General features: G+C 37.3%; 1 protein-coding gene across 2 annotated transcripts; it reads right to left on the reverse strand.

Moving 5' to 3' along the window:
* Positions 1-4,625: 4,625 nt before the first annotated feature.
* MPLKIP (M-phase specific PLK1 interacting protein) lies at positions 4,626-26,377 on the reverse strand. 2 transcript variants are annotated; one of them, XM_008539373.2, is made up of 2 exons: positions 25,908-26,377; positions 4,626-4,817 (listed from the first exon to the last, which is right to left on the reverse strand). In XM_008539373.2, the coding sequence occupies exons 1-2, from the start codon at positions 26,337-26,339 to the stop codon at positions 4,695-4,697; spliced, it is 555 nt and encodes a 184-aa protein (XP_008537595.1). In that variant the 5' UTR covers positions 26,340-26,377; the 3' UTR covers positions 4,626-4,694. The 2 variants fall into 2 exon arrangements, with proteins under 2 accessions (XP_008537595.1, XP_008537594.1); XM_008539372.2 differs by lacking the exon at positions 4,626-4,817 and adding an exon at positions 24,128-24,852.
* Positions 26,378-26,500: the final 123 nt, after the last annotated feature.

Raw genomic sequence — 26,500 nt, forward strand, 5'->3', positions numbered from 1 at the left:
ATCAAGTGTGCAGATTGGCTCTCTCAGGCCATACTTGAACACAAAAGTTTCAGCCTTGGGTGGGCATCAGAATCACATGTTAAGCTTCATTTTTAATTTCATTTTTAAAATTTTATGTAAGTATAACATGTATACATTAAAGTAATATTAAGTGCACTTAATGAATTTTTATATATGTTTACACCCATGTAACCACGAGCCAGATCAAGATAGAGAACATCTCTATCACTCCATAAGGCCATGCACTTTCCCAATCAGTACCCCTGGAAGGAACTAATATTCTAACTTCTAACATCTTTAATTCGTTTTGCCTTTTCTTAAGCTTTATATTAAGGGAACCAGATAGTATATACTCTTATTGACAATTTTCTTCCAATAAATTTGATGTTAGGTGACATAGACACAAATTATGACTGACAGAAGAAGAAATCCAAAAGTCCTACATCTATGAAAGGAATCTATAATTAAAACTTTTTTCCGCAAAAAACAAAACAAATAGAACTGCAGGCTCAGAATGTTTCACTAATGAAAGCGTCCAAACACTTATGGAAAAAAGTAATAATTTTACACAAACTCAGAGATTAGAGAAAGAAGGAATATGTTCCAACTCATTGTATGAGTTCAGCATTTCCCTGATATCAAAACTTGACATGGACTTGACATGACAAGAAAATTACAAGTCAGTATCTCTTATTGAACGTTCTTAACAACACATTAGAAAGTCCAGAGATTAAAACAAAAAAAGATGATATGTCATGACAAAGTGGGGTTTACTCCAGGAATGCAAGGTTGGGTCAACATTCAGAAATCAATGTAATTTACCACATTCACCTAACAGAGGAGAAAAACCATAACATCATCTCAATAAATGCAGAAAGTATAAGATTAAACATCCATTTATGATCACAACTCTCAGCAGGCTAGAAATAGAAGAAAATGTCCTTAATTTGATTAGGCTATCTGTATAAACCCTACCGCTAACATACCTAATGGGGAAAGGTTGAAAACCTTCTCCTTCAGGTCCAGACAAGACAAGGAGGTTTACTATCACTGCTGCTTGTCAATATTTTACTAAATATGTAAAGATTGGAAAGGAAGAAATAAATCTGTCTTTATTCGCAGATGGCATGATTGTGTACATAGAAAATACAAAAGGATCTATAAACAAGGTAATTTAGCAAGGAAACAATGAAAGATCTATATACAAAAATCAATTGTATTTATATAGACTAGCACAGTTGGAAAATGAAACGTACTAAATGTCACTTACATTAGCATTAAAAAATCAGATACTTAGGGATAAATCCTACAAAAGATGTACTTTTGTAATAAAAACTACAAAACATTGCTGAGAGAAGTCAAAGAAGACCTAAAATGAGAGAGAGAGAGAGAGGGAGGAGAGAGCGCACTAGTTGATAGATAAATATATTAAGCTCATGGATTGGAAGCCTCATTATTATGTCAATTCTACTCATATTGGGCTAGCTATAGATTCAATGCAATCCCAATCAGAAAACCAGCAGGTTTGTGTGTGTGTGTGTACATATGTGTGCATGAAAACTGACATGTTGACATTAAAATTTATGCACAAATGCAAAGGAGCTAGTATAGCCAAGGTAACCTGGAAGAACAAAGTCGAGGAACTCATTCTGCTACATTTTAATGCTTAATGTAAAGTAACAGCTATTAAGAGAGTGTGGTATGGGCACAAAGATAAACACAGATCAACTGAATAGAATACAAGCTGTTGGAGGAGCTCATCAAGAGGATGTGGCTGCTGGTTGACCCACGAGATGGACCTGAGCAACTGGAGGCTCCACCTCCTCCCCTGTCCTGGGAAGGTACTTCTGCCCACCGTTCCCACAGTGGGAGCCATTTCAAGGACACAGCCTTGAGAGTACTGTGTTGTTGAGATCATCCAGTCTGTAGACGTGAGTGAACGCAATTAAGGCTCTATGTAAACTTTTAAGATTCTGGCGGGTGGGTATGAAAATCTATGCGTCTTGTGGCTGTCTAAGACAAGCCTTGATGTAAGTTCCCATGCTGTTACAACTGCCATGTACCACTCTGGAGTGGCCTGCCTCTTCCTTCCGTCTCTCCTTGCCCTCCGTGTATGGGGGCCAGTTTCAGATTTCACCTGGGAAGCTCCCAAGGTTTCGAACCAACACAAGCCTAGAATAGACCCCCACAGACACCTTCACCTGCATGTGACTCGGAGATAAAACAGCCTTCTCAAAAAATGTTGCTGGAGTAATTGCTATCTATGTGGGGGGAAAAATGAAGCTTGAGCTAGCTATCGAGAGAATTTGAGGTAGGTCATAGGCCTAAATGCGAAATGTCAAAAAGCAAAGCTTATAGGAAAAAAATAGGAGATTTTTTAATGACTTTGAACAAAACACAGAAGCACTAATACTACTTTATTAAATTTAGGAACAAGTTTATCTTTTCTTCTAGTTATTCTAAGTAGTATCCTCAGATCAACCTAGACCTTCAGAACATTTGAATAATTCCACCAATATCTGGATAGTTTGTAGAATTGCTTTAACTAATATTATACTGTTATGCTCTCAGCTTTTTTTTTTTTTAAGATTTTATTTTTTTCCTTTTTCTCCCCAAAGCCCCCCAGTACATAGTTGTATATTCTTCGTTGTGGGTCCTTCTAGTTGTGGCATGTGGGATGCTGCCTCAGCGTGGTTTGATGAGCAGTGCCATGTCCGCGCCCAGGATTCGAACCAACAAAACACTAGGCCGCCGGCTGCGGAGCGCGCAAACTCAACCACTCGGCCACGGGGCCAGCTTTCAGCTTTTCATCAAAGGACACTATAGGAAACACTCATAAAATTATTACCTCATTTGCCATGGATGATTCTTTAATCAAAACTTTGGTGTTTACTGTGGGTTAGGCAACGTGCTAAGCCCTTTATAAACACTAACTTCTTCAATCCTCATAACCCATGTGAGGCAGATGCTATTCATAACCACATTTTACAGAAGAGGATACTGGTAAAGAGACATTGAACAAGTCGCTCACGGTCACGTAGTCAGGGTTGGGATTTAAACATAGCCATCACAAAATGCCACAGGTTGGGTGGCTTAAACTGAAACGGAAATGTATTTCTCACAGTTCTGGAGGCTGGAAGTCTCAGATAAAAGTCCAGTGGGGTTTGGTTTCTGGTGAGGGCTCTCTTCTGGCTCGCAGATGGCCACCTTCTGGCTGTGTCCTCACATGGCCTTTCCTTGGAGTGAACACAGAGAGAGAGTTCTCTGGGGTCTTTTCTTATAAGGACACTATTGCTATTGGACGAGGGCCCCACTCTAGTGACCTCATTTAACCTTAATTTCTTCCTGACTCCGCACATAGCTACACTGCCGGTTAGGGCTTCAGTATATGAATTTGAGGGTAGACACAATCATTCAGTCCAAAACAGTCAGTCTGGCTCCAGAGTCCACACACAACCACTTATTTTAAGGCCCACATGAAAATTTTCTTTGAGAAATTGGTGTAAGGAGAGAGAGGCATATGAGCACACTCTCCCCCAAAATGTGTGTATGTATTTATGACAATTCAATAACAGCATTGGGACACAGGCCTCTGTGTCTAGAGATTTGTCAAAATTATCGGAAGATAGAACGCAAATAAAGTTGGAGAAACTAGAATAGGAAACAACTGAAAACATAGGATGAAACTACTGCACAGTGAAAAACTGCAGAGAAATTCCAAGCTCAGGCTACCACAGACAGACAATCCTTATGCCAGTATAATGGGCGCGGCAAAAACTTCTCACAGAGAATCCAGTTGCACTGGGGGTGGGGGAGACTCCATAACGGGGGGAAATGTTTTTTCGGTACTTGACCTCTAATGATTATGAAAGCTACGAAAGTAAATTTACTAAATTTATAGTTAACAAACTTCTGATTATAATTGCAACTGTGTTAATTGTTTAAAGGATACCGATTAAATCACCGCTTTTGTCTTTTTTGGTGTATTTCTGATGAGACTGTGACGACACAATAAGACACCTTTCATTCCATATTTTATTTTTGTAACCTATTCATCCCTCTGACCTCGTATTTAGGATATCTGGCCTTGAGGCAATTTGAATCAACAGTCTTGGGGAGGAAGGAATGATTCATAATTCTGTAGTTCTGAGAAAGGCGTAACAAAGTTTATCTTTTTTTCCTCAATCTTATCTCCCGCTATATCTTCCACTTCCTGGGGCAGAGAATGCAGCTTTTCAAACCTCAAGGCCTCGACTTGGACTGCAGGCCATAGCTAGAAAGAACTCCACATTCAGCTGGGCCACCTTAAACCGGATGTAGCTCTTTCTTGTGGGCCACAAGAAATTGCCAACATATTCCAACATCCTGAATTTGTTTTCCACTGTTTTCCTTAATACATTTCTGTAGGTACACCTTTAGTGTCCCAATGAATAGATAACAATTTAGCCAAATGCAAGGGTCATCTGAACCTAGAATAGTGGGAATCAAGTTGCCCAATTCTCTACTCCTTCACCTTGCCAATTCCACACTTTAGGATTTGCTACTTGAAGTACCCACTTCCGTTAACCACGTTCTGTATCAAGTCAGCATGTTTTGGCTACAAGTGACAGAAATCCAGTTCAAAGTTGCAAAGCAATAAGGAAATTTATTTTCTCACATAAATCCAGAAAAGGTTAGGCTTCAGACATGGTCCATCAGGACTCCAGATTTACTTCTTTGTAGTTGTCTTGGTGGTGTCCTTCTCTGTGCGTTGGTTTCATCTTCAGCACAGCAAGACTGTTGTGGCTCTTCCAGGTATCACAGCCAAACAAAACTCTCTAGAGCAAGAAGGATCATCTCTAAGAATTACATCCCATTCGCCAGAATTGAGCTACATACATGTTGCCAAGTCAATCAGCGAAAAGAGGAATGGAATTACTGTGACTGACTTGGACCAGGGTTGAAGGAATGTTGGAGTGTCACCTATAATTATTATTAAGCATTCACTTAAAAAAAAAAATAAGACTGACAAAAATCAGAATCAGAGTTCTTGGATGTTAAAAACATGATTGCACACAAACAAAAAAGTAGATGGACCGTAAAATAGAATATCCATGGCTGAAGATCAAATTAGTGAGCCTGAATATCAAGCTGAGAGATGCTGGGGATGATCCTCCCTAAAATTTACCACTAAAAATTTAAATGAAGGAAAGTATAAAAGGAAAATTGAGAAATGGAGGATAGATCTAGATATCCCACTATTCATGTGATAGTTCCAAAAGGAGAGAACAGAGAGAATGGAGAGCAACAAATAAACAAAGAAATATTAGAAGAAAATTTCCCAGAGTTGAAAGAGACATCAGTCTTCCCATTGAAGAAGACCATGGAATGCAAGCAAAACATATGATAACAAATTCACACTTGAAAGACAGCAAAGTAATATCTCAGAATTTTACATTTTATTAGAACTTGAGATTTATTTATATTAGGGGAATAAAAAATAGATTGTCTACAAAAGAAAGAGAGTCAGACTGGCATCAGACCCCTCACCATTAACACTGGATGCTAAAAGTTTCTGCAACGTCTAGGGGAAATAATTTTGACCTCAGAATACTATACTCAGTGTGTTAAGGTATTGTTCTTTTCCCTTGGCCTTCTTGCTTTGACTGAAACCTGGCTCTTCCCTGAGGACGCTGATCACCCTGCAGCCTTCTGAAGTGATGGCCATTTTCTCTCCCTTGTACCACTGGGCCTCAAGTCTAGTTAGGTGTCCTTCCTGATCCTCACTTTCACTTTCAGATCATTCTTGTTGCCTCCTTAAAACTACAAAGCTTTGACTCTCATGTCATCAGACTACATCACTCACTCCTCCCTGTTACAGGTATTTACTGATGTCTGAGTTATTCTTCCCCTTCCACCCTCCCCACCACACTCTACCCACTACCCATTCTTTGAAGATTTTGATTCCTGGCTTACCGTCACTCTCTCCTATTTCTATCTTGATTTCACCATCCATGTGGATGACCGTTCAAGTCTTGGCTTCTTTGTTTCTTGACCACTCCAGTGACCTTATCCTCTACCTCATCTCAGCTCTTGTCATACTCAGGACTTTATCAACACCAATAACATAGTCCTCCCACAAATCTCAATTTCAAGCATACTACTTATACTACTCTTTGAAAAACTGCTCCTAAATTTGCAGCTCACTCCCTCTAGTACTCTGACTCCTGTCTTTTTCGCTATAATCACTCTCTCATTAATTTATACACACCTTCAACTGCCTTGTAACCCTCTTGCTTTCCTGAATTCACTTGAAAAAAACAAAATTCCGTTTAGACCCTAACTCCTAAAATACTATTTAAATCCTATGTCTGCATTCATGCAGCTGAACATTGCTGGAAAAATACTCAATCATGCCAACTAGTTTCACCTTACTTCATGATCACAAATCTCAGGTGGGCCCTTAAGGCTACCCAACAATTATACTTACCATATTTCATCAATTCTAAAACATACACATTTTCACACTTAATATCTCTGAAATGAGGATGTGTCTTAGATATGCCACTATGGCATCTCATACTTTAATTGTCAGGGCTTTTCCTTTTTTAGTGGTACCTAAAATAATGGTGTGTCTTACAATCAATGGCATCTTAGATTTGATGAAGTATAGCATAATTCTCGAGTCCTTTTCATTCTCTCATTCTTCCACATGATCATTTAATACTTTTCTCCTCTCTACTCAAACCTCCAGTACTTCCTTCCTGTATTAGTTGCTAGCGCTGCCAATGCCGCCTTCCTGCTGTGTCCTCACATGGTCTTTCCTCTGTATGCGTGCATGTCTCATGGTTGTGTGTCCAAATTTCCTCTTCTTATAAGGACATTGGTCATATTGGATTAGGCCCACACTAATGGCCTCATTTTAACTTAATTGCTCTTTAAAAACCTTATCTCCAAATATATGTACCTTCTGAGGCACTGGGGGTTAGAACTTCAACATAGGAATTTTGAGGGGACCACAATTCAGCCCATGGTACGCCCCCATGCTCACTTTCAGTTGATGACTTTGTTCCATATGTCATAGATTTAGAAATAAATAAGAAAAATTCGAAAGTTCCTACCACATCACCTCCACTCTTCACTAACCATCTCCATTTCATTAGCTTCTTTCCTGTTACTACAGATAAACTATCCGTACTCCTAGAGAATCCTTTCTTGCCAAACAAAGCACTTCCCTCCAGCTCTCCTCCCGCGCCTGCGTTATCATTTCTTTCCATATAAGTTCAAAGGGGGCCAGAGTTTTTTTTGTTTCGTTTTGTTCTCTACTCCCAGCATCTAGAACTGTGTCTGGCACATCATATAAACTCAATATTTAATGAACAAATCCTGATTTTATAAATAATATAAAAATATATAACAAAATTATATATCATATATATTATAAATATATCCCTTTAGTATATATAATATAAAGGGAGGCACTAGAAGGGAAACCCTTTATTGGAAGTAAAATTATAACAGTGTATCAAGTAAGAGAATAAAAAGGAACAAAGTCAAGTGAATCAGTCCAAGAAAGGCAGAACACTTCACAAGAACAAGAAGTAGGTTGCTAAGGAGAGGCAGTCACCTGAAGGAAAAAGCCTCCTGAAAGCTCATCTCAGATATGGTCATATAGTAATGACAAAGGAGATTCAGAGAGGAGAACCACGCTGATCAAAAAACCCACTTTAGGGGGCCGGCCCCATGGCAAAGTGGTTAAGTTCGTGTGCTCTGCTTTGGTGGCCTGGGGTTCGCCAATTCAGATCCTGGGTACAGACCGACACACCGCTCATTAAGCCATGCTGTGGTGGCATCTCACACAGAAGAACTAGAATGACTTAAAACTAGGATATACAACTACGTACTGGGACTTTGGGGAGGAAAGCAAAAAAAAGAGGAAGACTGGCAACAGATGTTAGCTCAGGGCCAATCTTCCTCACCAAAAAGCATACCTTAAAAAAAAAAAACAACTCCACTTTACTGCTAAGATAGGGGGTCTTTGCTATTCTTCACAATTAGGGTGTTATACATAAATGGTGACCTCTGTATGTTTTCATTTCTCTCCCATCCTAATGGGAGTTTCTCGTTTTTTTCTCTTTCTCTCTCTCTCTTCCCTTCTTCCTTCCTTCCTTCTGCTCCTCCTCTATCTCCTCCTCATTGTTGTCTTCCTCCTTTCAATTGTAATTACCCTGTTTTCTTTCTACCACCGCATATTGAGTATGGGGCAATTGGTTAATTGTGTAATTTAGCCATAGTTTACCATAGGAGTTGTACTATATTTAGACCTGAAAAGAGAAGCACAAATCATCCAGAGCTTTTTTTGAACTTCAGTATGAATGAATAATGGGATCTTGAGTTATCTCTATAAGGAGGTGTGTTTGTCATACACATTAGTTACATTTTATCAGGTGTGCCTAGTTTAAAAAGTGCGTGTATGCTGAATGCAATGTGGAATCCTGGATTGGATCCTAGAACAGAAAAAAATCATTAATGGAAAGATTGATGAAATCCAAATAAAGTCTGTAGTTTAGTTTTAGTTTAGTCTTCTTAGTTTTGACAAATGTACTGTGGTTATGTAAGATGTTAACACCAGGGAAAGTTGTGTGGAGGCTATATGGGAACTCTGGGTACTATCTTTGCAACTTTTCTGAAAATCTAGCATTCAAAATACAAAGTAAAAACAAAACAAAACAAAACAAAAAGACATACAAAAAACAGTGCCTGGAAATAAAGTAGCCTGTATTTGGAGGCTGGGCTGCCAGGACGTGGAATGTCTTTTCTTACTCAGCATTCATTTCCCCTCGGTCAATAACATCCTGCTTTCTATTGGGGAACTAAGCATCCCTCTACTACCAGTCTTTGTGGTTCAGATGGCGGGCCATTACTAATTCTCCCTCTGTCTCTGTGGATGGAAAGCGCCCCAGGCTTGACCCCACTGATCAACACCACATCCTCCTGGTCACAGTCACAGACTCAGGGATGAACATGTGACTCAATCAGTGCCAGTGAGACTCAATTCCAAGACTCTTGTGAAACTGGTAAGAAGCTAGAATCTCTCCTTTCCACTAGGGTTGCTAGGAGAAGTTGTATCAGCCTATTGGCATCATGAAGCAAGAGTCTTCTGGATAATGGGAGTAAGAGATGAAAGGGCAGAACAAACAAGAAAGAGCAAACCCAAGAGCCGACAACTTATTATCTAAGCTTATCTAAGTTCCTCTTGCCAGCCAGGTCCTGGACTTTGTCAATAAAGTATGTTTGCTGTATAAGTCTGTTTAAATGGGTTTTCTGAACCTTGCAACTTGAAGGAACTCAGACTAATGCAAAAATTTCTAAGTGTAGTGGTGTGAGGCAAAACTGTGCATCTAGCATGATGCCATCTTTTTAGAGTATTGTTTATGCATATAAAATGTCTGGAAAGATTTAATCTGTTCACTGGATTGGGGTTACAAGAGATTTTCACATTCTGCTTTGCACATTTCGGAATTGTTTGAATTTTTCATTAGGGACATACATTATTTCTGTCATCGGAAGTAGCAAACAGACAGAAATGTCTTAGGAAGTATCTATGATAAAGAAAACAAAACCAAAAACATTTTAATTTGCCTTGTTCAGTTAGTCAGATGATTTAGGCATTTCAAGTCATAGACTGAGACCCTCAAGTTTTTTTTTAATATGTGAATGCCATATAGCTGAAAGTCATAAACACTTTGCTCATCACAGCATACCGAAGTTTTCACGAAAGATAGGCATGAAAATGTGTGGCTTTTGAGAGAAAATTCTAGCAATGTACAAATCTATTTTATTTTAATAATATCTCCCCTTGATAATCTCCCCTAAGAGAATATTCCCCTAAGTTAACATCTCTTCCCTTGAGCTTTGAATTTTGTCCAATTCACTTTCTAGGGTTACGAATTTAAAACGATTAGAGCATAGTGCCAAAATTTGCGATGAAATCTGTCATTGTTTTAAATTCAGGATTTACGAGACAATATCATCCTTCAACAGGAACCTCATCATATATTCGATAGGTTCGTGTAGTGATGTTAATTTCACTGAAGAAAAAATCATCACAATCGTCCATTCCCAGTAAACTTTGCTGAATTACAAACTGGTCCTAACACGGAGTACGTCAGCCAACAATGAGAATTCCTCTATATCTACATATTATGGGAAGGTTTCAGAAAATTACTCAACAGATTCCACTCCCAACTTAAAAAGAGACTTTCTCTACCAGAGAGATTCTTGGCTCAGCATTTACTAAGGGACACTGTGTGCACATTTCTCTGCCAATCATGCGGAACAAAGGTCATAAACTGGTGACCCAGGGGTGAGATTCAGCTTATATGTGGTTTTGTTTGATTTACAGTGTTCAAACATTTAAAAAGTTAGCTTAAAACTAGGAGTTGGTGTAAAATAATTCAGATTTCTGGGAGTCGTTTGAAAAACGGGAAAAATGTGGCAACATTACACTTCGCATTGGGCATTAAGTTAGTACAAACTCACAAAGTGGCTAATTTCTCAGCGTCCGTCATGTGAAAACAACTAGGAAAAAGATGGCAAGGGAAGTGGTTCCCCCTCTTGCCCCAGCAGTCCTCTCTCTGGTGGCTGAAAGTTGAAGATGCTTCGATAACTTATAACTCACTGCTCTACAGGGAGCATTAGAGATTCTGACTTTCAAAGGATTAATAACAATTTAAAAGACCAAAGGGAAAGGTAATATGCAGTATTTATTTAAATGTTGCTTTTGTATCATTAAAGTATAGATCTATACGTTTAAGGCCACTTGATAAAATCAAAACAAAACAAACGAAAAGTATGCTGATACTTTCGTATGGTGAAAGCTTACCCTGATTATAAAAAATAAAAGGAAATGAAATTTGAGTGCTGGAGTCATAAAACCCGATCAAACATATTTATCCCAGATGATATGCCCACCTACAGAAAAAGAAAACTGCGACAGTTTCCTTTGACTCCTGTTTTTCTAGCCTCATAAACATTGGGTTTTGATGTTATTTCTTTAATGAATCTTAACTATCAAAAAGTTAATGACCTGTCAGGATTTGGATTATCTATGTGGCCCAGACCTTCATTGATACTGTACGCTGAAGTAATGAAAGTTGGTCTGTATGTAACAATTTCAGCCTCACAGGACATCCCTCTGGTCTGTTCCCTTTCCTCATTCCCCATTAAAAAAACAAAGAGGGATTTCCAGATTAACAGCTAAGCTTTTACTTTTAACTTCTCTGTGGATTGTGTGATACACTTAACCCATCAGAGTTCAAGGTATGAGACAAAACTCACTATAAATATTAAGTTCTTATAAAATCATTGGGAAGCCTGAAGGAGCAGGATCTAGGTTGGGCCTCCTGGAATGCTCTCTGAACAATACAGAAGTGGCCCATGACTACAGGGTCTTTACTGCTTCCAGGCCAGGCTAGAACTGGAGACACTACCACCAGCAACAGCATCCAGACAACAGGAAGACCACTGCATCCAGGGACTAGGGAATTAGATCAAGAAGCGGAGACACTCAGGAAGCTGGCAAATGAACACTGGATCTTCTCAGGAAAACTACAATTTTCCTAACCAGTGGTGACAGCCAGAAGTCACAGTGATGATGGCCTCTCACTCACTTTTGCTTCCCAAATCTTGGGCAACTGCATCTAGTGGGCAAAATTGAATTTACACTCAGAACCCTGGGTGCAAAGGAATCAGGGCATTGAAACTTTCCAAACAGAAGGAAGGTGAAATGAAAGCTAAGGGCCAATTTAAGTATTTACTATATACATAGTTTTTTATTTAGTTTGTGTTGAATGATTTTTATAAATTTGCATTTAAAAGTGTACAGAATTAAAGTGCAACAGTGACAGTTCAATTCTAGGCATTGGCATATGGAAACATTTAACACAGATTATACATAAGGTAATAGGACTGAGAGAAAGACAAAGAAGGAATTATACTTTCCCTCGCACAGAGATAAGCTGTAGATTGAAAGCTTCAACCTTCTTGTGCCATTTCCAGCTCCACTGTCACTATTTTAATACAATGCACGACCATCTCTAACCCTACTTCAGTGATTCACTAAATGGTCTCTGGGAATCTACCTTGTCAACTCTCTATTCTGTTTTCCACATGAAACTATAGTAGTTTTCTTTTTTTTAAATTAATAGACTTTACTTTTCTGAGCAGTTTGTGTTTATAGAAAAACGACCAGAAAATACAGAATGTTTCCATATGCCCTCTCCTCCTCCTCCTACCCGTTTCCCCTACTAGTGATCTCTTGCATTAGTGTGGCACAGTTGTTATAACTGATGAGCCATTATTGATACATTATTAACCGAAGTCACAGACTACAGTTCACTCTTTGTGTTGCACATTCTGTGGGTTTGGGCAAATGTATAATGACATGTATCAACGATTAGTTTCATACAGAATAGTTTCACTGCCCTAAAAATCCCGTGCTCCACCTAGCCATCACTCCCTCCACTCACCAACTCCTCATAACTCCTAGCAACCACTTTTCTTTCTACTGTCTTCATAGTTTTGCTGCTTCCAGAATGTCACATCCTTGGAGTGATACAGCGTGTGTAGCCTCTTCAGGTTGGCTTCTTTCACTCAGCAATATGCTTTCAAGTTTCATCCATGACTGTCTGTGACGATAACTGTTTTCTTTTTATTGCTGAATACCATTCCATTGTATGGACATACCACAGTTTCTTTACCCATTTACCTATCGAAGGATACGTAGCTGCTTCAAAGTTTTGGCAATTATGAATAAAGCCGTTATAAACATTTGTGTGCAGGTTTTTGTGTGGACATAAAATTTCAACTCACTTGGGTAAACACCAAGGAGTGTGATTGCTTGATCATTTGGTACGAGTGTGTTTAGTTTTGTAGGAAACTGCCAAACTGTTTTCCAAAGTGGCTGTGCTGTTTCACAGCCCCACCAGCAATCAACGAGGATTCCTGTGGCTCCATGTCCTTGTCAGCATTCGGTGTTGTCAGTGTTCTGAATTTTAGACTTTGGATTGAACCACTGTAACAATGGTATTTCATTGTTTTGCAAACACTTTCTCCCACCAGTGGCTTGTCTTTTCTTTCTCGTAACAGTGTCTTTTTCAGAGCATAAGTTTCAATTTTAATGAAGTTCAACTTACTAATTTTTTCTTTATGGATCATGCTTTTAGTGCTGTATCTAAAACAGTAATCACCAAACCAAGGTCACCTAGGTTTCCCCCTACGTTGTCTTCTTTTATAGGTTTGTGTTTTACATGTAGGTCTATGATTCACTTTGAGTTAATTTTTATGAAAAGTATAATGCCTGTGTCTAGATTCCCCTTTTTTTGCATGGGGACGTCCAGTTGTTCCAGCACCATTTGTTTAAAGTCCATCCTTTCTCCATGGAATTCACTTGCTCCTTTGTCAAAGATTAGTTGACTATATTTGTGCAGGTCTATCTCTGGTGCCTGTATTCTGTTCCAATGACTTAGTTGGCTACTCTTTCACCAATGCCGGCTGGTCTTGGTTACTGTAGCTTTACAGTAAGTCTGGAAGTCCAGTTATGTCAGTATTCTATGGTCTTCTCCTTCAATGTTGTGGGTCTTCTGCCTATACAATTAAACTTAAGAATCAATTTGCCAGTTTTCACAAAATAACTTCCCGGGACTTTGAATGGGATTGCATCGAATCTATAAATCAAGTTGGAAAGAACTGATATCTTGACAGTATTTAGTCTTCTTATCCATGTACATGGAATATCTCAATTTATTTAAAATATTTTGATTTCTTACCCAGTTTTGTAGTTTTCCTCATATAGATCTTGTACATATTTTGTTAGCTTTATACCTGAGTTTTTTTTTTCTTTTGGTGCTAACGTAAATGGTATTGGGTTTTTAAGTTAAAATTCCAATTGATCATTGCTAGTATTATATAGAAAAGCAACTGACTTTCACATATTAACTGTGTATACTGCAACCTTGCTGTAATTATTAGTTCCAGGATTTTTTTTTTGGATTCTTGGTGATTTTCTACACAGATTAATCATGTCATGTGCAAACAGAGTTTAATTTCTTCTTTCCCAAACTATATACTTTTTATTTCCTTTTTTTGGGACTTGCAGTACAATGTTGAAAAACAGTGGTACAGGGGACATGTTTGCCTTGTCCCTGATCTTGGCAGGAAAGCATTTAGTTTCTCACCATTTAGTATGATACAGCTGTAGGGGTTTTTGTAGATGTTCTCTCTCAAGTAAGAAACTTCCTTTCTACTTCTAGTTTGCTGAGAGTTTTGATCATGAATGAGTGCTGGATTTTATCAGATACTTCTTCTGCATGTATTAATAAGATCATATGATTTTTCTTCTTTAGCCTGTTAATGTGATGGATTATATTAATTGATTCTTGAATGTTGAACTAGCCTTGCATATCCGGAATCCCACTTGTTCATGGTATATAATTCTTTTAATACATTGTTGGATTCAACTTTCCTTTTTTTTAAGGTATGCTGTTTGGTGAGGAAGATTGGCCATCTGTTGCCAATCTTCCTCTTTTTTTTTTTCTCCCCAAAGCCCCAGTACATAGTTGTATAGCCTAGTTGTAAGTCATTCTAGTTCTTCTATGTGGGATGCCACCACAGCATGGCTTGATGAGCGATGCGTAGGTCTGCATCCAAGATCTGAACAGGAGAAGCCCGGGCTGCTGAAGCAGAGCATGTGCACTCAACCACTAGGCCACGGAGTCAGGCCCTCAACTTGCTAATATTTTGCTGAGGATTTTCGCATCTATGTTCACGAGAGATATTGGTGTGCAATATTCCTATCTTGTAATGCCTTTGTCTGGTTTTGGTGTTAGAGTGATTCTGGCATTACAGAATGATTTAGGAAGTCAGAGTAAATTTTTTATTATGACATATTTCAAAGAAATAAGAAAAATAAAAGTATGTGTACCTTATAGCCAGCCTTAAATCTGGATATTTTCCTAATTTGGATAGCTTGTAACACTCACCCATCCATCCTCCCAAATTCATTGGAAGCCTTTATCTCCCCATCCTCCATCCCAAAATAAGTACTATTATGGATAGCATTTGTTGTTTTCATTCATATATACATTTTTTACTACTTCTTTACATTTGTATGTCTATCAATAATACAAAATATTGTTTTGCAGGCTTTTAAGATTTATATAAAGAATATCACATAGGGGCTGGCCCCATGGCCGAGTGGTTAAGTTCGCACGCTCTGCTTCATTGGCCCAGGGTGTTGCTGTTTCGAATCTTGGGTGTGGACGTGGCACCGCTCTTCAGGCCATGCTGAGGTGGCATCCCACATAGCACAACCAGGACCTACAGCTAGAATACACAACTATGCACTGGGGTGCTTTGCAGAGAAGAAGAAGAAAAAAACCCAAGAATATCACGTAAACTCTTTTGGCTTTTCTTTGCTCAAAATTATTTTGGATTTATTAATATGGTGTCATGTAGTTCTAATTAATTAAACTCCTGAATTCTATTACATTGTGCAAATATGCAACTTATTTATCCTTTCTCCTATTGATGGTCATTTAGATTATTGCCAATCTTTTGATCTTGCAAATATTACTGCAAAGAACATTCTTGAATATATCTCTGCACAGATACAAGTGCAATTATTTCTCTAGGTTATATATTGTAGAAGAAAATAATTCATGTTGTGTTTTAATTCTCTAATTTATTTTATCTGCAAAAATAATTTCTGCAAGGAGGCAGATCTTTTCAGATCTTTTATTCAGTGAGAGGATTAACAATATTTTTTATGCTGAGTTAATTATAAAAACAATGAAGCCATGGTCAGCAGGTTATTATACAAAGTTCATGAGGAAATTCCACCTACTATCACAACTCTAATAAATTTTATACACAAATATTTTTAATAGTTCACTCTTCTATAACCTCATGTTGACAGGTAACAATCCTTGGAGGACAACATTAAACACGAATCTAATATTACAGGAATGAGTCTTTGGCCTTCTGAGTAAATAAACACAAGTATATTTAACCTGTATTTTATGGTAACTGCTATGTTAATATACTCTAACCTTTTACCTTTCTAAACATATTTGTATTCCCCAAAGTCTTAGGAAGCTTTCCTATTATATCCTATTCTGACTTGTGGCTAAGCTTTTCAGCTACAATTTTAGACAAGTTTGAATTACACTAATTGGTGTTATAATAATTTTATTCCACAATACCTAGATAAGGGTTTGCTGGCTTTCAGGGTGTTCAGCAGCTTCAGCTTTGCTATATTGCCAAATGCTCTCCAAAGTGGTTGTACTCTACTCCCACGAGCCCTTGTGTAGGGGGCTCAGTATCTTCACCAACACTTCATGTTGCCAGACTTTTTAAGTTTTGTCACTCTGATGAGTGTGATATGATAGCTCATTGCGACTTCAATTTATACTTTTATGATTACTAGGGATTCATGTGCTTATTGTCCACCTGGGTTTTCTCTTCTATAATTGTCTGTCTTGACTCAATAGGCTCCTTGCTTTTCTCATTGATTTGTAGGAATTCTTTATTATTCTAGATATGAGTAATTTGCTAGTTATGTGTGTTGTAAATATCCTTTTGTTTATGTAATTTGTGGTTTTTAATTTTAATTCAAATTTGTCAATCTTTTATGTGCTTTTCGTATCCTCAGTAAGAAATCCTTACCCATTACAAGCTCATAAAAAAATGTTGCCTATATTTCCTTCTAACACTTTTATTCAGTTTTATTTTTCACATTTGGGGCTTTATTCTGCTCGGAATTTGGCTTTTGAATGGTGTGAGGTAGGGATGTACACTAATTCTTTTCATAAGCATAAACAATTGAGTTATTCCCACTTATCTGTCCTTTCCCACTGATTTTTAGTACTATCTTAAACATATATCAAGTTTTCACATATGTGTGTTTCTGAGGTCTCTATTTTTGTTTCATTAGTCTGTTTATTCCTGTACCAATCACAGTCATTAGTTTTACAAGTTTTTTAAATTTGGTAGAGCAAGTCTGCTTATATTTTTCTTCTCCAACATTTTTCCAACTAATCTTGACTCTTTCCTCTTTCATATAAATATTGGAATCATTTTGCAAGGTTCATAAAAATTATTTTGAGATTTTTATTGGAATTGGATTAAACTTGTAATTTAGGGAGAATGGGCATATTTACAACATTGTATCTTTTTATCCATGAATAACATCTCTCTCTCCATCTAGTCATGGTTTTTAAAAAGCCCTTCAAAAATGCTTCGTAATTTTCTCTGTAGTTTTCTGCCCACAAGACTTACTGCAGCTTGCTATGGAGGGTAGGGCAGTTCTGCCTATTGCCTTTTTTGACTGGTGTGTAGGAATACTATAATTGTATATCGTTCTTGGATCCAGAATAATAGCTCTCTTGGTGTTGTACACAGTAATATTAACTGCAAATATGGTCAATTTCTTCCCATCCTTTGTTACTCCTATACCTCAGATCTTTTCCTTTCCCACTTCTCAAAGACTTTTGTGTATCTAGTTTAGAGCAATGCTTTTTCTTCATTTACTGAGTTATTAGCATAGATCCTCTCCTTTAACCAATTAATAAGGTGTATTATAGGAATAAATTCCTAGGTGCTGAACCATCACTGCAATCCTGAGATTAAAGCCTATTAGTTTTTTTGCTAATTGCTAAATTGTGCTATCTTATTTAGGATTTCTGGTGTCTATGGTCATTAAGCGAAATGTGCTAGTTTCCATTTATAGGGTCCTTGGCCAGGTTTGAGATCAGATTAATATCAAGGGTGTAAGATGTGTTGGATACTTTCTTTTCTTTAGTAAAATTTTTATAATACAGCAATTATGTATTCCATGAAGGCTTGGTAAGTCTGGTGTCATTCATGGGGAGAATGATTATCAACTCTAAATTTAATGGTTATTGGGTTATTTTGGCTTTCTATTCTTTTTGTCAATATTGATAATGTATTTTTCTAAAAAATTACCTATTTCATCTATGTTTTCAAATGCTTTGGCATAGAATTGTTCATACTATGTCTGTGTGGCTTTCAAAGCCTTTATCAGTAGTAAATATAATTTCTTCATCTTAATCCTCAGTGTACCAGAAAAAATATTATCTGGGCCCAATGGACCCTTTTAATTTTTAAAAATATTTCATTTAGCAAAATTTAGAGAATAAAGATACAGTTAGAAACTTTACTAGAAATTTGAGTAAGAATGTAAACATAGCAATCCCAAATTCGTATTCAATGTTTTCCTGGTTTAGAAAGCATTTAATATAATAAAACATTACCAAAAAAGATGGGTAATGTACCTTGAATGCATCTAGATGTTCATCAACTGTCACAAGCCTAGGATGTATTCGTTTTATGAATCTTGATCCAGATTTCAAATATATCTCTAATGTGCTCTAGTTTCTACTTCTGATTCTTTTCACTTCTGTCTTCAAAATGCAATACAGTTAAAACTTTGATGTCATATTTTTGTTGAAGAGAGGATAACCATCTTTTTTGCTTCATAACTGCTAAACATTTTCACTTTTAGATTTATAAACACCAATTAGAATGGTCAATCCAATTCACTTTTATTTATTTCATTTCAGTCACCTTTGAATATAAGCCTGCTTTTAGCATTTGCCTACTTACAAGCCTTATCATGTAAATTCTGATAAGCAAACACAAAAGATGTTCTCATGACAAAGTATTGTTTGATGAAGTCCTTTTGGATGACTAACTGGATGAGAATATCATATTTCCTTTTGCCCCTAGAAATATATTGTTCACTTATTGATTCTTGAATTTGAGAAAAATTTTCCAGGATACTGTCATCTGAAAATTTAGTCTGAGATTTTGCTTCTAAGAGTCCAGAGTGCTGATTTGTCTAATAATCATGACACCTGTTAATTTTCTTTTCTTTGCCCTTATGAATGAGAAATGCAAAATTCCAATTGAGCCCAATGAAAGCTTAAAAAATGTTTACAGAGATTGTATCTCTAGACTTCTTTTATACCTTCTTGAAAGATGATGCAGTACTTGGGGCAATGCAATAAGAAAACTGAAGGACGATGCAATAGTGACAATTTATTATTTCATTATCCTTCTAAGTGATTCCATCACTATTGTTTTCTTATTGTACTTTTTTTTTTAGCATAGTTCCTGATGTTACATGAAAGGTTAATATTTTTTATATTTTTCCTTTTGTCTGTTTTTTCCCATGGCCAATCTTTGTCTACTTTAGTTTATCCAAAGAATAGACTTTTGCTTTTGTTGACTTGCTCTATAGTCTGTCTTCTGTTCATCCACTTTTATTTGATTTTTTTAGGAAGGGTACATTTTGTTATTAAATTTATTGAACATTTTGGTCAGAACACATGATCTGCACATCAATGAGATCTTTGAAATCTGCAGACTCTTTGTGATTTAGAACATTCATGAAAATTTATTATATACTGTGTGCACTTAAAAAGAATATATATTATATAGAATCTCTATTTTGTGTAGCATTTCTCTACAACCTTACAAATTCTATATCTGTTTGATATATACATGTCCGGTAGAGATACCATAAAATCACCACTGTGATTGTGAATTTGAATCTTTTTCTAACTCCTCATTTTAGATATATCTTTCCTAAACCAGCAAATAGATTGATTTCCTTTTTCTAATCCAATCTGATAATCTGCTTTTAAAAGAAAACTTTACTTCTTTTAGATTCTGATTACTGAAATATTTGGACTTACTATTGTTGCTTTTTGTTTTTTTTTCCTCGTTCGCTGACTTCTTTTGGATTTCTGGTTTACTAAATTCCCTTTTCTCCTTTCTCTGCTGGTTGGAGAGCTTTAAAATTTTTGGTCATATATTCTCTGAAGTAATTCTCTGAAATGACAGACCCTTTTATACTGTTTTAAGTCAGTATAAAAACATTTTCATACGTTTCAAAAATTGCACAGGAAGTCATTTTTGTAATATTGATATTTTAAGCTAGATCCATTACTTTATTAAGGTATCCAACTGAATCTAAATATCACAGCAATTTGATATCCATCATCACTCCTTAAAACAGTTGCAGCAAATTTTACACTATTTTATTCCCAACTCGTATTTTTCGTATACCCCATGTAATTTTATCTCATTGTATTTTCTCTCACTGTATACACTGTACCGCTTGAAAGTCTTACTGATATTCTATCATACATCTGTTTTCTCAAAATGTATGAAAAACATATTTACTGAAATAAAAAAATATTTTTTGAAATAAAAAAATCCATTTCCAATGACTATAAACCTCCAAGTGTTGAAGATTGTTGTCTGGATTATTGTTAGTATTCAAATGGTAAAAACAACACAACTATATCAATTTTAATAAATTATTAAAAGCACAAATCAAGTTTTATTAAAAATGTATCTCTTAATGAGATGGATGATGCTGTATTTTTCTATATTCATGGGTAAATACTGCTAATATTGCTGGACTGACACAACATCAATTTTATTACTATTTTTTAAGCATAGATATATATAAATGCTGAGAAAATTCATTCAGGTTTAGAAGTAAAAAGGGATAGAAAGAATTTTGTTCTAATGATGCCATTCAACTCTCAGACTCCTTTTAGGTTATATGCCCCAAATTATAAACTGACCTATCATCAAATTATTTTTAACGATTTTAACTGACAACTTGACTATGTTTTCTTCAATTTTGTTGAAAGCAAAGAACTGGAAACCACCCTCATTGAAGAATCTTGCTGTTCAAGCCATTTTCCTTCTCAATTCCTTGGCAAGTCAACAAAAGGGCTTTACCAAGACTTATCTATAACTCTTTTACTTAAGAGTCATCTTGCTTATGGAGCTTAAAATTAAGACAAAACTGAATAAAAATATCCCTCATAAAATTAGAAATAGCACAGATTTCTTGAGAATAATTATATATAGATTAGAAATTTTATGTTTGAAAAACAATTATGCTTTTTACAGAATTAGAACATAACATAAATATCTGAGAAGGAAGAATTAATCCTATTTAAGTAAAGCTGATTTTCTAAAGTTAAATTGCACTATGTGCTAGACTATATTTTGGGGACACTCACTCCTATACCTACACGTAAGTATATGTTTTGCTTTTAAGAGTACTGTTTACAGTATTTCATCAAATACAATAAAATTCACAATATATTTCTGCTAATTTAAACCTAAATATACCATAGGAATGAAAAAAGCAGGGAAACAGCTGAGTGTCAAGAAGCAGGAGACTTGGGCCAGGTAAAAAATTAATACGCATTTACAGAATCTAGGAATGAACTGGCAAAGGTTAATAAAAATGATTCTCCTAAGAATCTGGGAAATGCTCTGGAAAATATAAAAATCATGAACTTACCTCTGAAATATGATCTTCTAACTTGAAGATGTAATGTTAATATATCAGAAATAAACATGGAACTTTTAACTTCTTTCTCCTTGAAATCATGCAAATTATGCTACTAAGACAGGTTTGAGACACATTCATCAGGCTCCTTATCATTACTGAGAATGGTGAAAACAGTTTGCTTGACCACAGATTCACCAAAACCTACCATGCTTTTATACCAGTCCCGAATATTCTAAGACAGACGAGGCAAGCAACCTTACCATTTGTTTGTTGCCTAAAAATAAAGTGCCTTTCCCTTCATGTTATGTTCTTGTTCTATTTGCTTTACTTTCACATGATCCACCCACAGGAAAAATGGTTATTTGAATGGTCAGGAGACAAAAAAAGCAAGGTCATTAAACAAAAACTGTCATTACACTATCTCCCTACTTGACAACTCATCTGAATGGTGAACATCCCCCATGGGCCAATATAACCCATTTCTAAGATCACACTTCTCCCATAATGAAAATACATTAACTTCCACCATACTTCCTTGAACATGGCAGTGAGAAAGATCAGCTCAGGTTCAAAGGAAAGGGACGTAACTCCACATCTTGACGGAGTAGTGGCTATGTTCTGGAAAAGCATGAGGGACCTGAAATATTGTTGGGGTCATTTTTGGAAAATGCAGCCTGCCATAGGTTTCTTTTGTAAAGTGGAAAAAGGGTGACTACGAAAAGCTAGAAGGGAAAAAGGAGAACTGGCATGATCCACTGAACATGGAAATGTTCTTTAGGCAGATCGGTTTGAACACAGGACCTATGGGAACTGAGGATCTGGATTCCCTTAAAGCTATCTACGCCTGCATTTCCCTTTGACAGCTAAGTACTCCCAGGAGAAGGCATACCTTCGTTTGAAGATGCAGCAGTAAATTATACTTTCGTTTTTTAATTATCTGAATATCTAAGATGCATACTTGACTAAAAATTTTTCTGTTACTTAGCATTTCTATGGAGGTAAAAATGTGTATTCTGAAACACACAAAAAATCATTTTTCATTTTAAAGAATGATCAATTCCTTTCACTCAGATAAAAATAGGCTAATAATAGAAACAAACCAAATTATCAATGTTGCAAGAAGTTTGATACCTGAATATACTAACTAGAGCAAACAGCAGTGCACCTTTCCTGAGGACAAAAAATGTTTCTTTCAGAAAAAGTCAGATCTCTGGAAGTAGATGTTGGTAGTTTGGTAAGAAAGAAATTTCACATTTAGTTGTTTAACATTACACTTATAAGGTATGTAGTGAAATAAGATGCACATAAACCATTAGAACAGTTACAATTTGAAGGTCTTCCAAATACGATATGAACGCATTGGCACAAAAATCCTTCCTGACTTCTTTTCATCTTTGCCAATAACCCAGTGATCTCTAAGAAATAGTTTAATAATTATTTCCAAATGCCATTTCCTAAAGATATTTCTTATCTCTGAAGTTCAATAAAAGGTTTACAAAAGTATTCTACTTGCTCTAATTTTCGTTACACATCATGATCTCAAATCATCTGGAAAGAGATTAGGGAATAAACACATTCCCTTTAAAATATTGGGGAAAATTACTCACCTACTACCCTTTTTATACACAGGAGATAAGGTAGAGCAACACAGTTGTTACAATCAGAATGTCTGCATTCATTCACCAAATACTTATTAAGCATCTACTATTTTCCAGGCATCATTCTAAGAGCTGAGGATGTAGGGGTGAATGAGAAAGCAACAGCTACCATTTATTGAGTGCTTACTATGTGCCAGGCTCTGGCCTAAGAGTTGCACATACATAAACCCATTTAATCCTCAAACACAATACCTCTATGACATGGGTACTATTAATTTCTTTATTTTACATATGAGAAAATTGAGGCATAGAGAAGTTAAATAACTCATCTAGCTAGTAATTGATAGAAATAATCCTGGCTCTCACGGAGCTTCCATTAATCTACAATCCTTCCCTTCTCCTTTTCTTCTTTGCCTCTGTGAAAGACCTAATGAGCAGACAAAACCGGATATGGCTGAAATAAGTGGTGTGACCATTTCATTTATAGATGTTCTTTATGGGAATATTTAACAAAATCTTAACTAGCTCTATCTTCATCATATATTGAGACCTCAAAATATCTAAAAATCCTGCATGTTATAAGACTCGGTTTTGTTTAGTCAGGGGAAAAAAATCCCTTCATATTTTTCTATTACTGTAGGTATATATATATATAGCATCCCTTTCTTTGGAAAACCACTTCTCTAATCCAGGTAGGCCTGGTGGGGCTGAAGATCATGGGACTCCTGAAGATCATGGGGGCGGTCCATGGTTCAAGCTAATTAGGCCTCAGTGCCTCGGTGAGTTATTGGTTCAGGACTGCAGAAACATGATCTAAGCATGGCAAATCTGTCTTCCCTGGGATCGACAGAGTTGGGAAATGTTCTGCAACGGGAAGTGATCTGAGACTGCTGGTAGCCCCTTTCCTTGGCCTCAAGAGAAAATGACTCCACAATACTGAGGGATGTAGAGTAGAGACATTCAGATCCTGAACACTTTAATCTAGCTATGCAAGAAATAGACCTACTCCTGCCCACTCCAGTTAAATAGGCATAAAAGGTACAAATATCATTTTTGACTTAAGCTTAAGTGGGTTTCTGTGACTTCCAATCAAATTTCAATGCATTTTTACAAAAGTATTACATAAAATATGCACGAAGAACAATGGTTATAATGAATATGAATGAATTCTTTTATTCTTTTCCTTCATCCCTCTTTCTCTACAAATATAGAACTGTCTACAGTTCAAAGCATGTTTTATCTATTTCATTTTCAAAAGTAGTATGCAAACTATTTACCTATCAATTCTACGTGATTACAAAGCATTATTTTAATAATTCTACTTCTTTAGCATATGACAACACCACAATATAGCTAGAAAGACAAAATGTTTTATTTTAAAACATTGAAAAAACATTAAAAGACAAATGTCCATTATATAGCCAAGAATGTTAAATATTTGGAAATCATAAATCTTCCAAAATGTGGCAGGCACTTCCAGAGAGCTAGATATCGCAAATTATCCTACTATATGTCTTCCCTAATACCAACAATACTTGATATGATGAAAAATATCAAGAAGGCCCAACTAATTGTTCAAAGTCACCATCTTAGGGTTCAAGTTAATTACACAAGTAAGTTCTGTCCAAGATGTTCCTGACACATGAAGCTTCCAGGTGAATTTCAGAAATGTTAACAAAAGTATCTTCCTTTTTTGCCTGTGCATGTTTGAGTATTGCTGTACTGTTGGTTAATATCCACTACAGACACTGGTTCTAGGCCAGCCCAAGGGTCTTCAAGCATTGAAGGCTTGAAATAACTTTCCAACTCATTAGACATTCTCTTTTCTCTACCACGCCCTGATCCAAATGGTGTAGATGTCCTTGGAGAACCCTTTAGAAAAAAAACCATCAGTTAAAAAAACATTTAGTAGAGATAATTGGTACTTTTTAAAGAAAGCTACTGGGGATCCATTGCTAGTTAAGTTTGTGTCTTGAGCCCAGATACGTTCAACTGCAAAGTCCATGCTTCCTTTAATCCAGTGTTTCTGTCTGTAAAAACTATTTAGACTAATTTGATATACTCATTTATTAATCATTCCATGCCCACTGTCACCTCAAATACTCTTGGATTTCTAATGTAGTATCTTTGCAGAACTATCAATTGATGATGACATAAAAAATTAATTGTATTCAATTTTTCCTCAAAATTTCAATCTTTTTTTCTAGAGAAAAATTTAAAAAATTTTTTCAACCCTAAGCTGCAAAATTTCTAGAAGCTTTCCATCTCGTGAAACTTTATCTCCCTAGCTCCAGCCTCAAAGGGGTCGGGGTTGGTTTAGCATAAGGAAAGCTGGAAACCACTCAAGTTTTAAACCACAGAAACCCTAGACACACCAGAAACATTCCCTGTCTCCTGTATTCAGTCTCCCTGAGCGGCACGGGAAACTTCCACTATCCACTGAATCTCCCTTGAAAAGACTTGGAGCAGAAGCCAGTGTAGTTCGAAAAAAGTCACACCGCCCCCGCTAAAAAGGTGCCAGCAGGAGGAAGACGGCACCAGTCTATAACTCTACGACCGAGATGAAATCTACGCCGGAAATTCACTGGCTTTTTTTCCCCCTCGGAGACCGGGGGTCAGAATCACTTACTGAGACGAACAGGCAAAGCCCCTGGCAGAGGAGAGGGACTTAGGGACATCAGTGTGGGGGTGGCAGCGGACTGGCTAGAAGCAGGAGGGCTCTAGAAACACAAAGTACAGCTCTGCCACTTTTTAGGGTAACCTAAAGAAAGTTACTTAACTTCTCTAAGCCTCAGTTTATTCATCTGCAAAACGGGGCTAACAATCGTATCTCACCTCATAGAGGATTAAACAAAATAATCCACGGAAAGGGATTATTAGTACCATGCCTGCCAGACAGTAAGCTCGGCACACGCTGGCTATATTACCTGGGGGTGGGTCTGCTGCTGCCCTGGGGAGTAGCCGAATTGCTGCTGGGACCCCGCGGGGGACTTGGAGTAGGAGCCAGGGTAGCCGCCAGGGGACGGAGACCCGAACCGGCCCCCCGGGAAGCTGCCGCCGGGCCGCGGAGAGTGGCTGCTTCCGTAGGGCCGAGACCGGGGCCCGTATGGCGGCGTGTGGTGCGGACTCCCGTACCCGTCCCGAGGGGAGGGCGGCCGCGCTCCGCCTCCGCCCGGGGTACCCCGGAAGCTGCTCCCGCCACCCCAACCTCCTACGCCCGGGCCGGGGTAAGGAGGAGTCGGGGGGCGAAAATTCTGTCGGTGCATCTCAGGAGCCGCAGACGAAGACCTCACCGCCGCCTTCTCCCGCCGGAACTGTCCCGACCAACCCTGCACAGAGCATTGGCGGTCCTTCACCATAACAGTCCTCCGGCCGCCCACGCCGCACAGCACGTTGGTTCCGGCCTCGCAAAGGTTCCGCCAAAGCCGGCGGGGTAAGTGGGTTCTCAAATTGGGTGGAGATTGAGCGGATTTAAGTGAAGGAAGGAAGAAGAAAAAGGAGCAAGGAAGGGCCGAACACC

This window comes from Equus przewalskii, chromosome 4 (assembly GCF_037783145.1).
Source record: "Equus przewalskii isolate Varuska chromosome 4, EquPr2, whole genome shotgun sequence".
Lineage (NCBI taxonomy): Eukaryota > Metazoa > Chordata > Mammalia > Perissodactyla > Equidae > Equus > Equus przewalskii.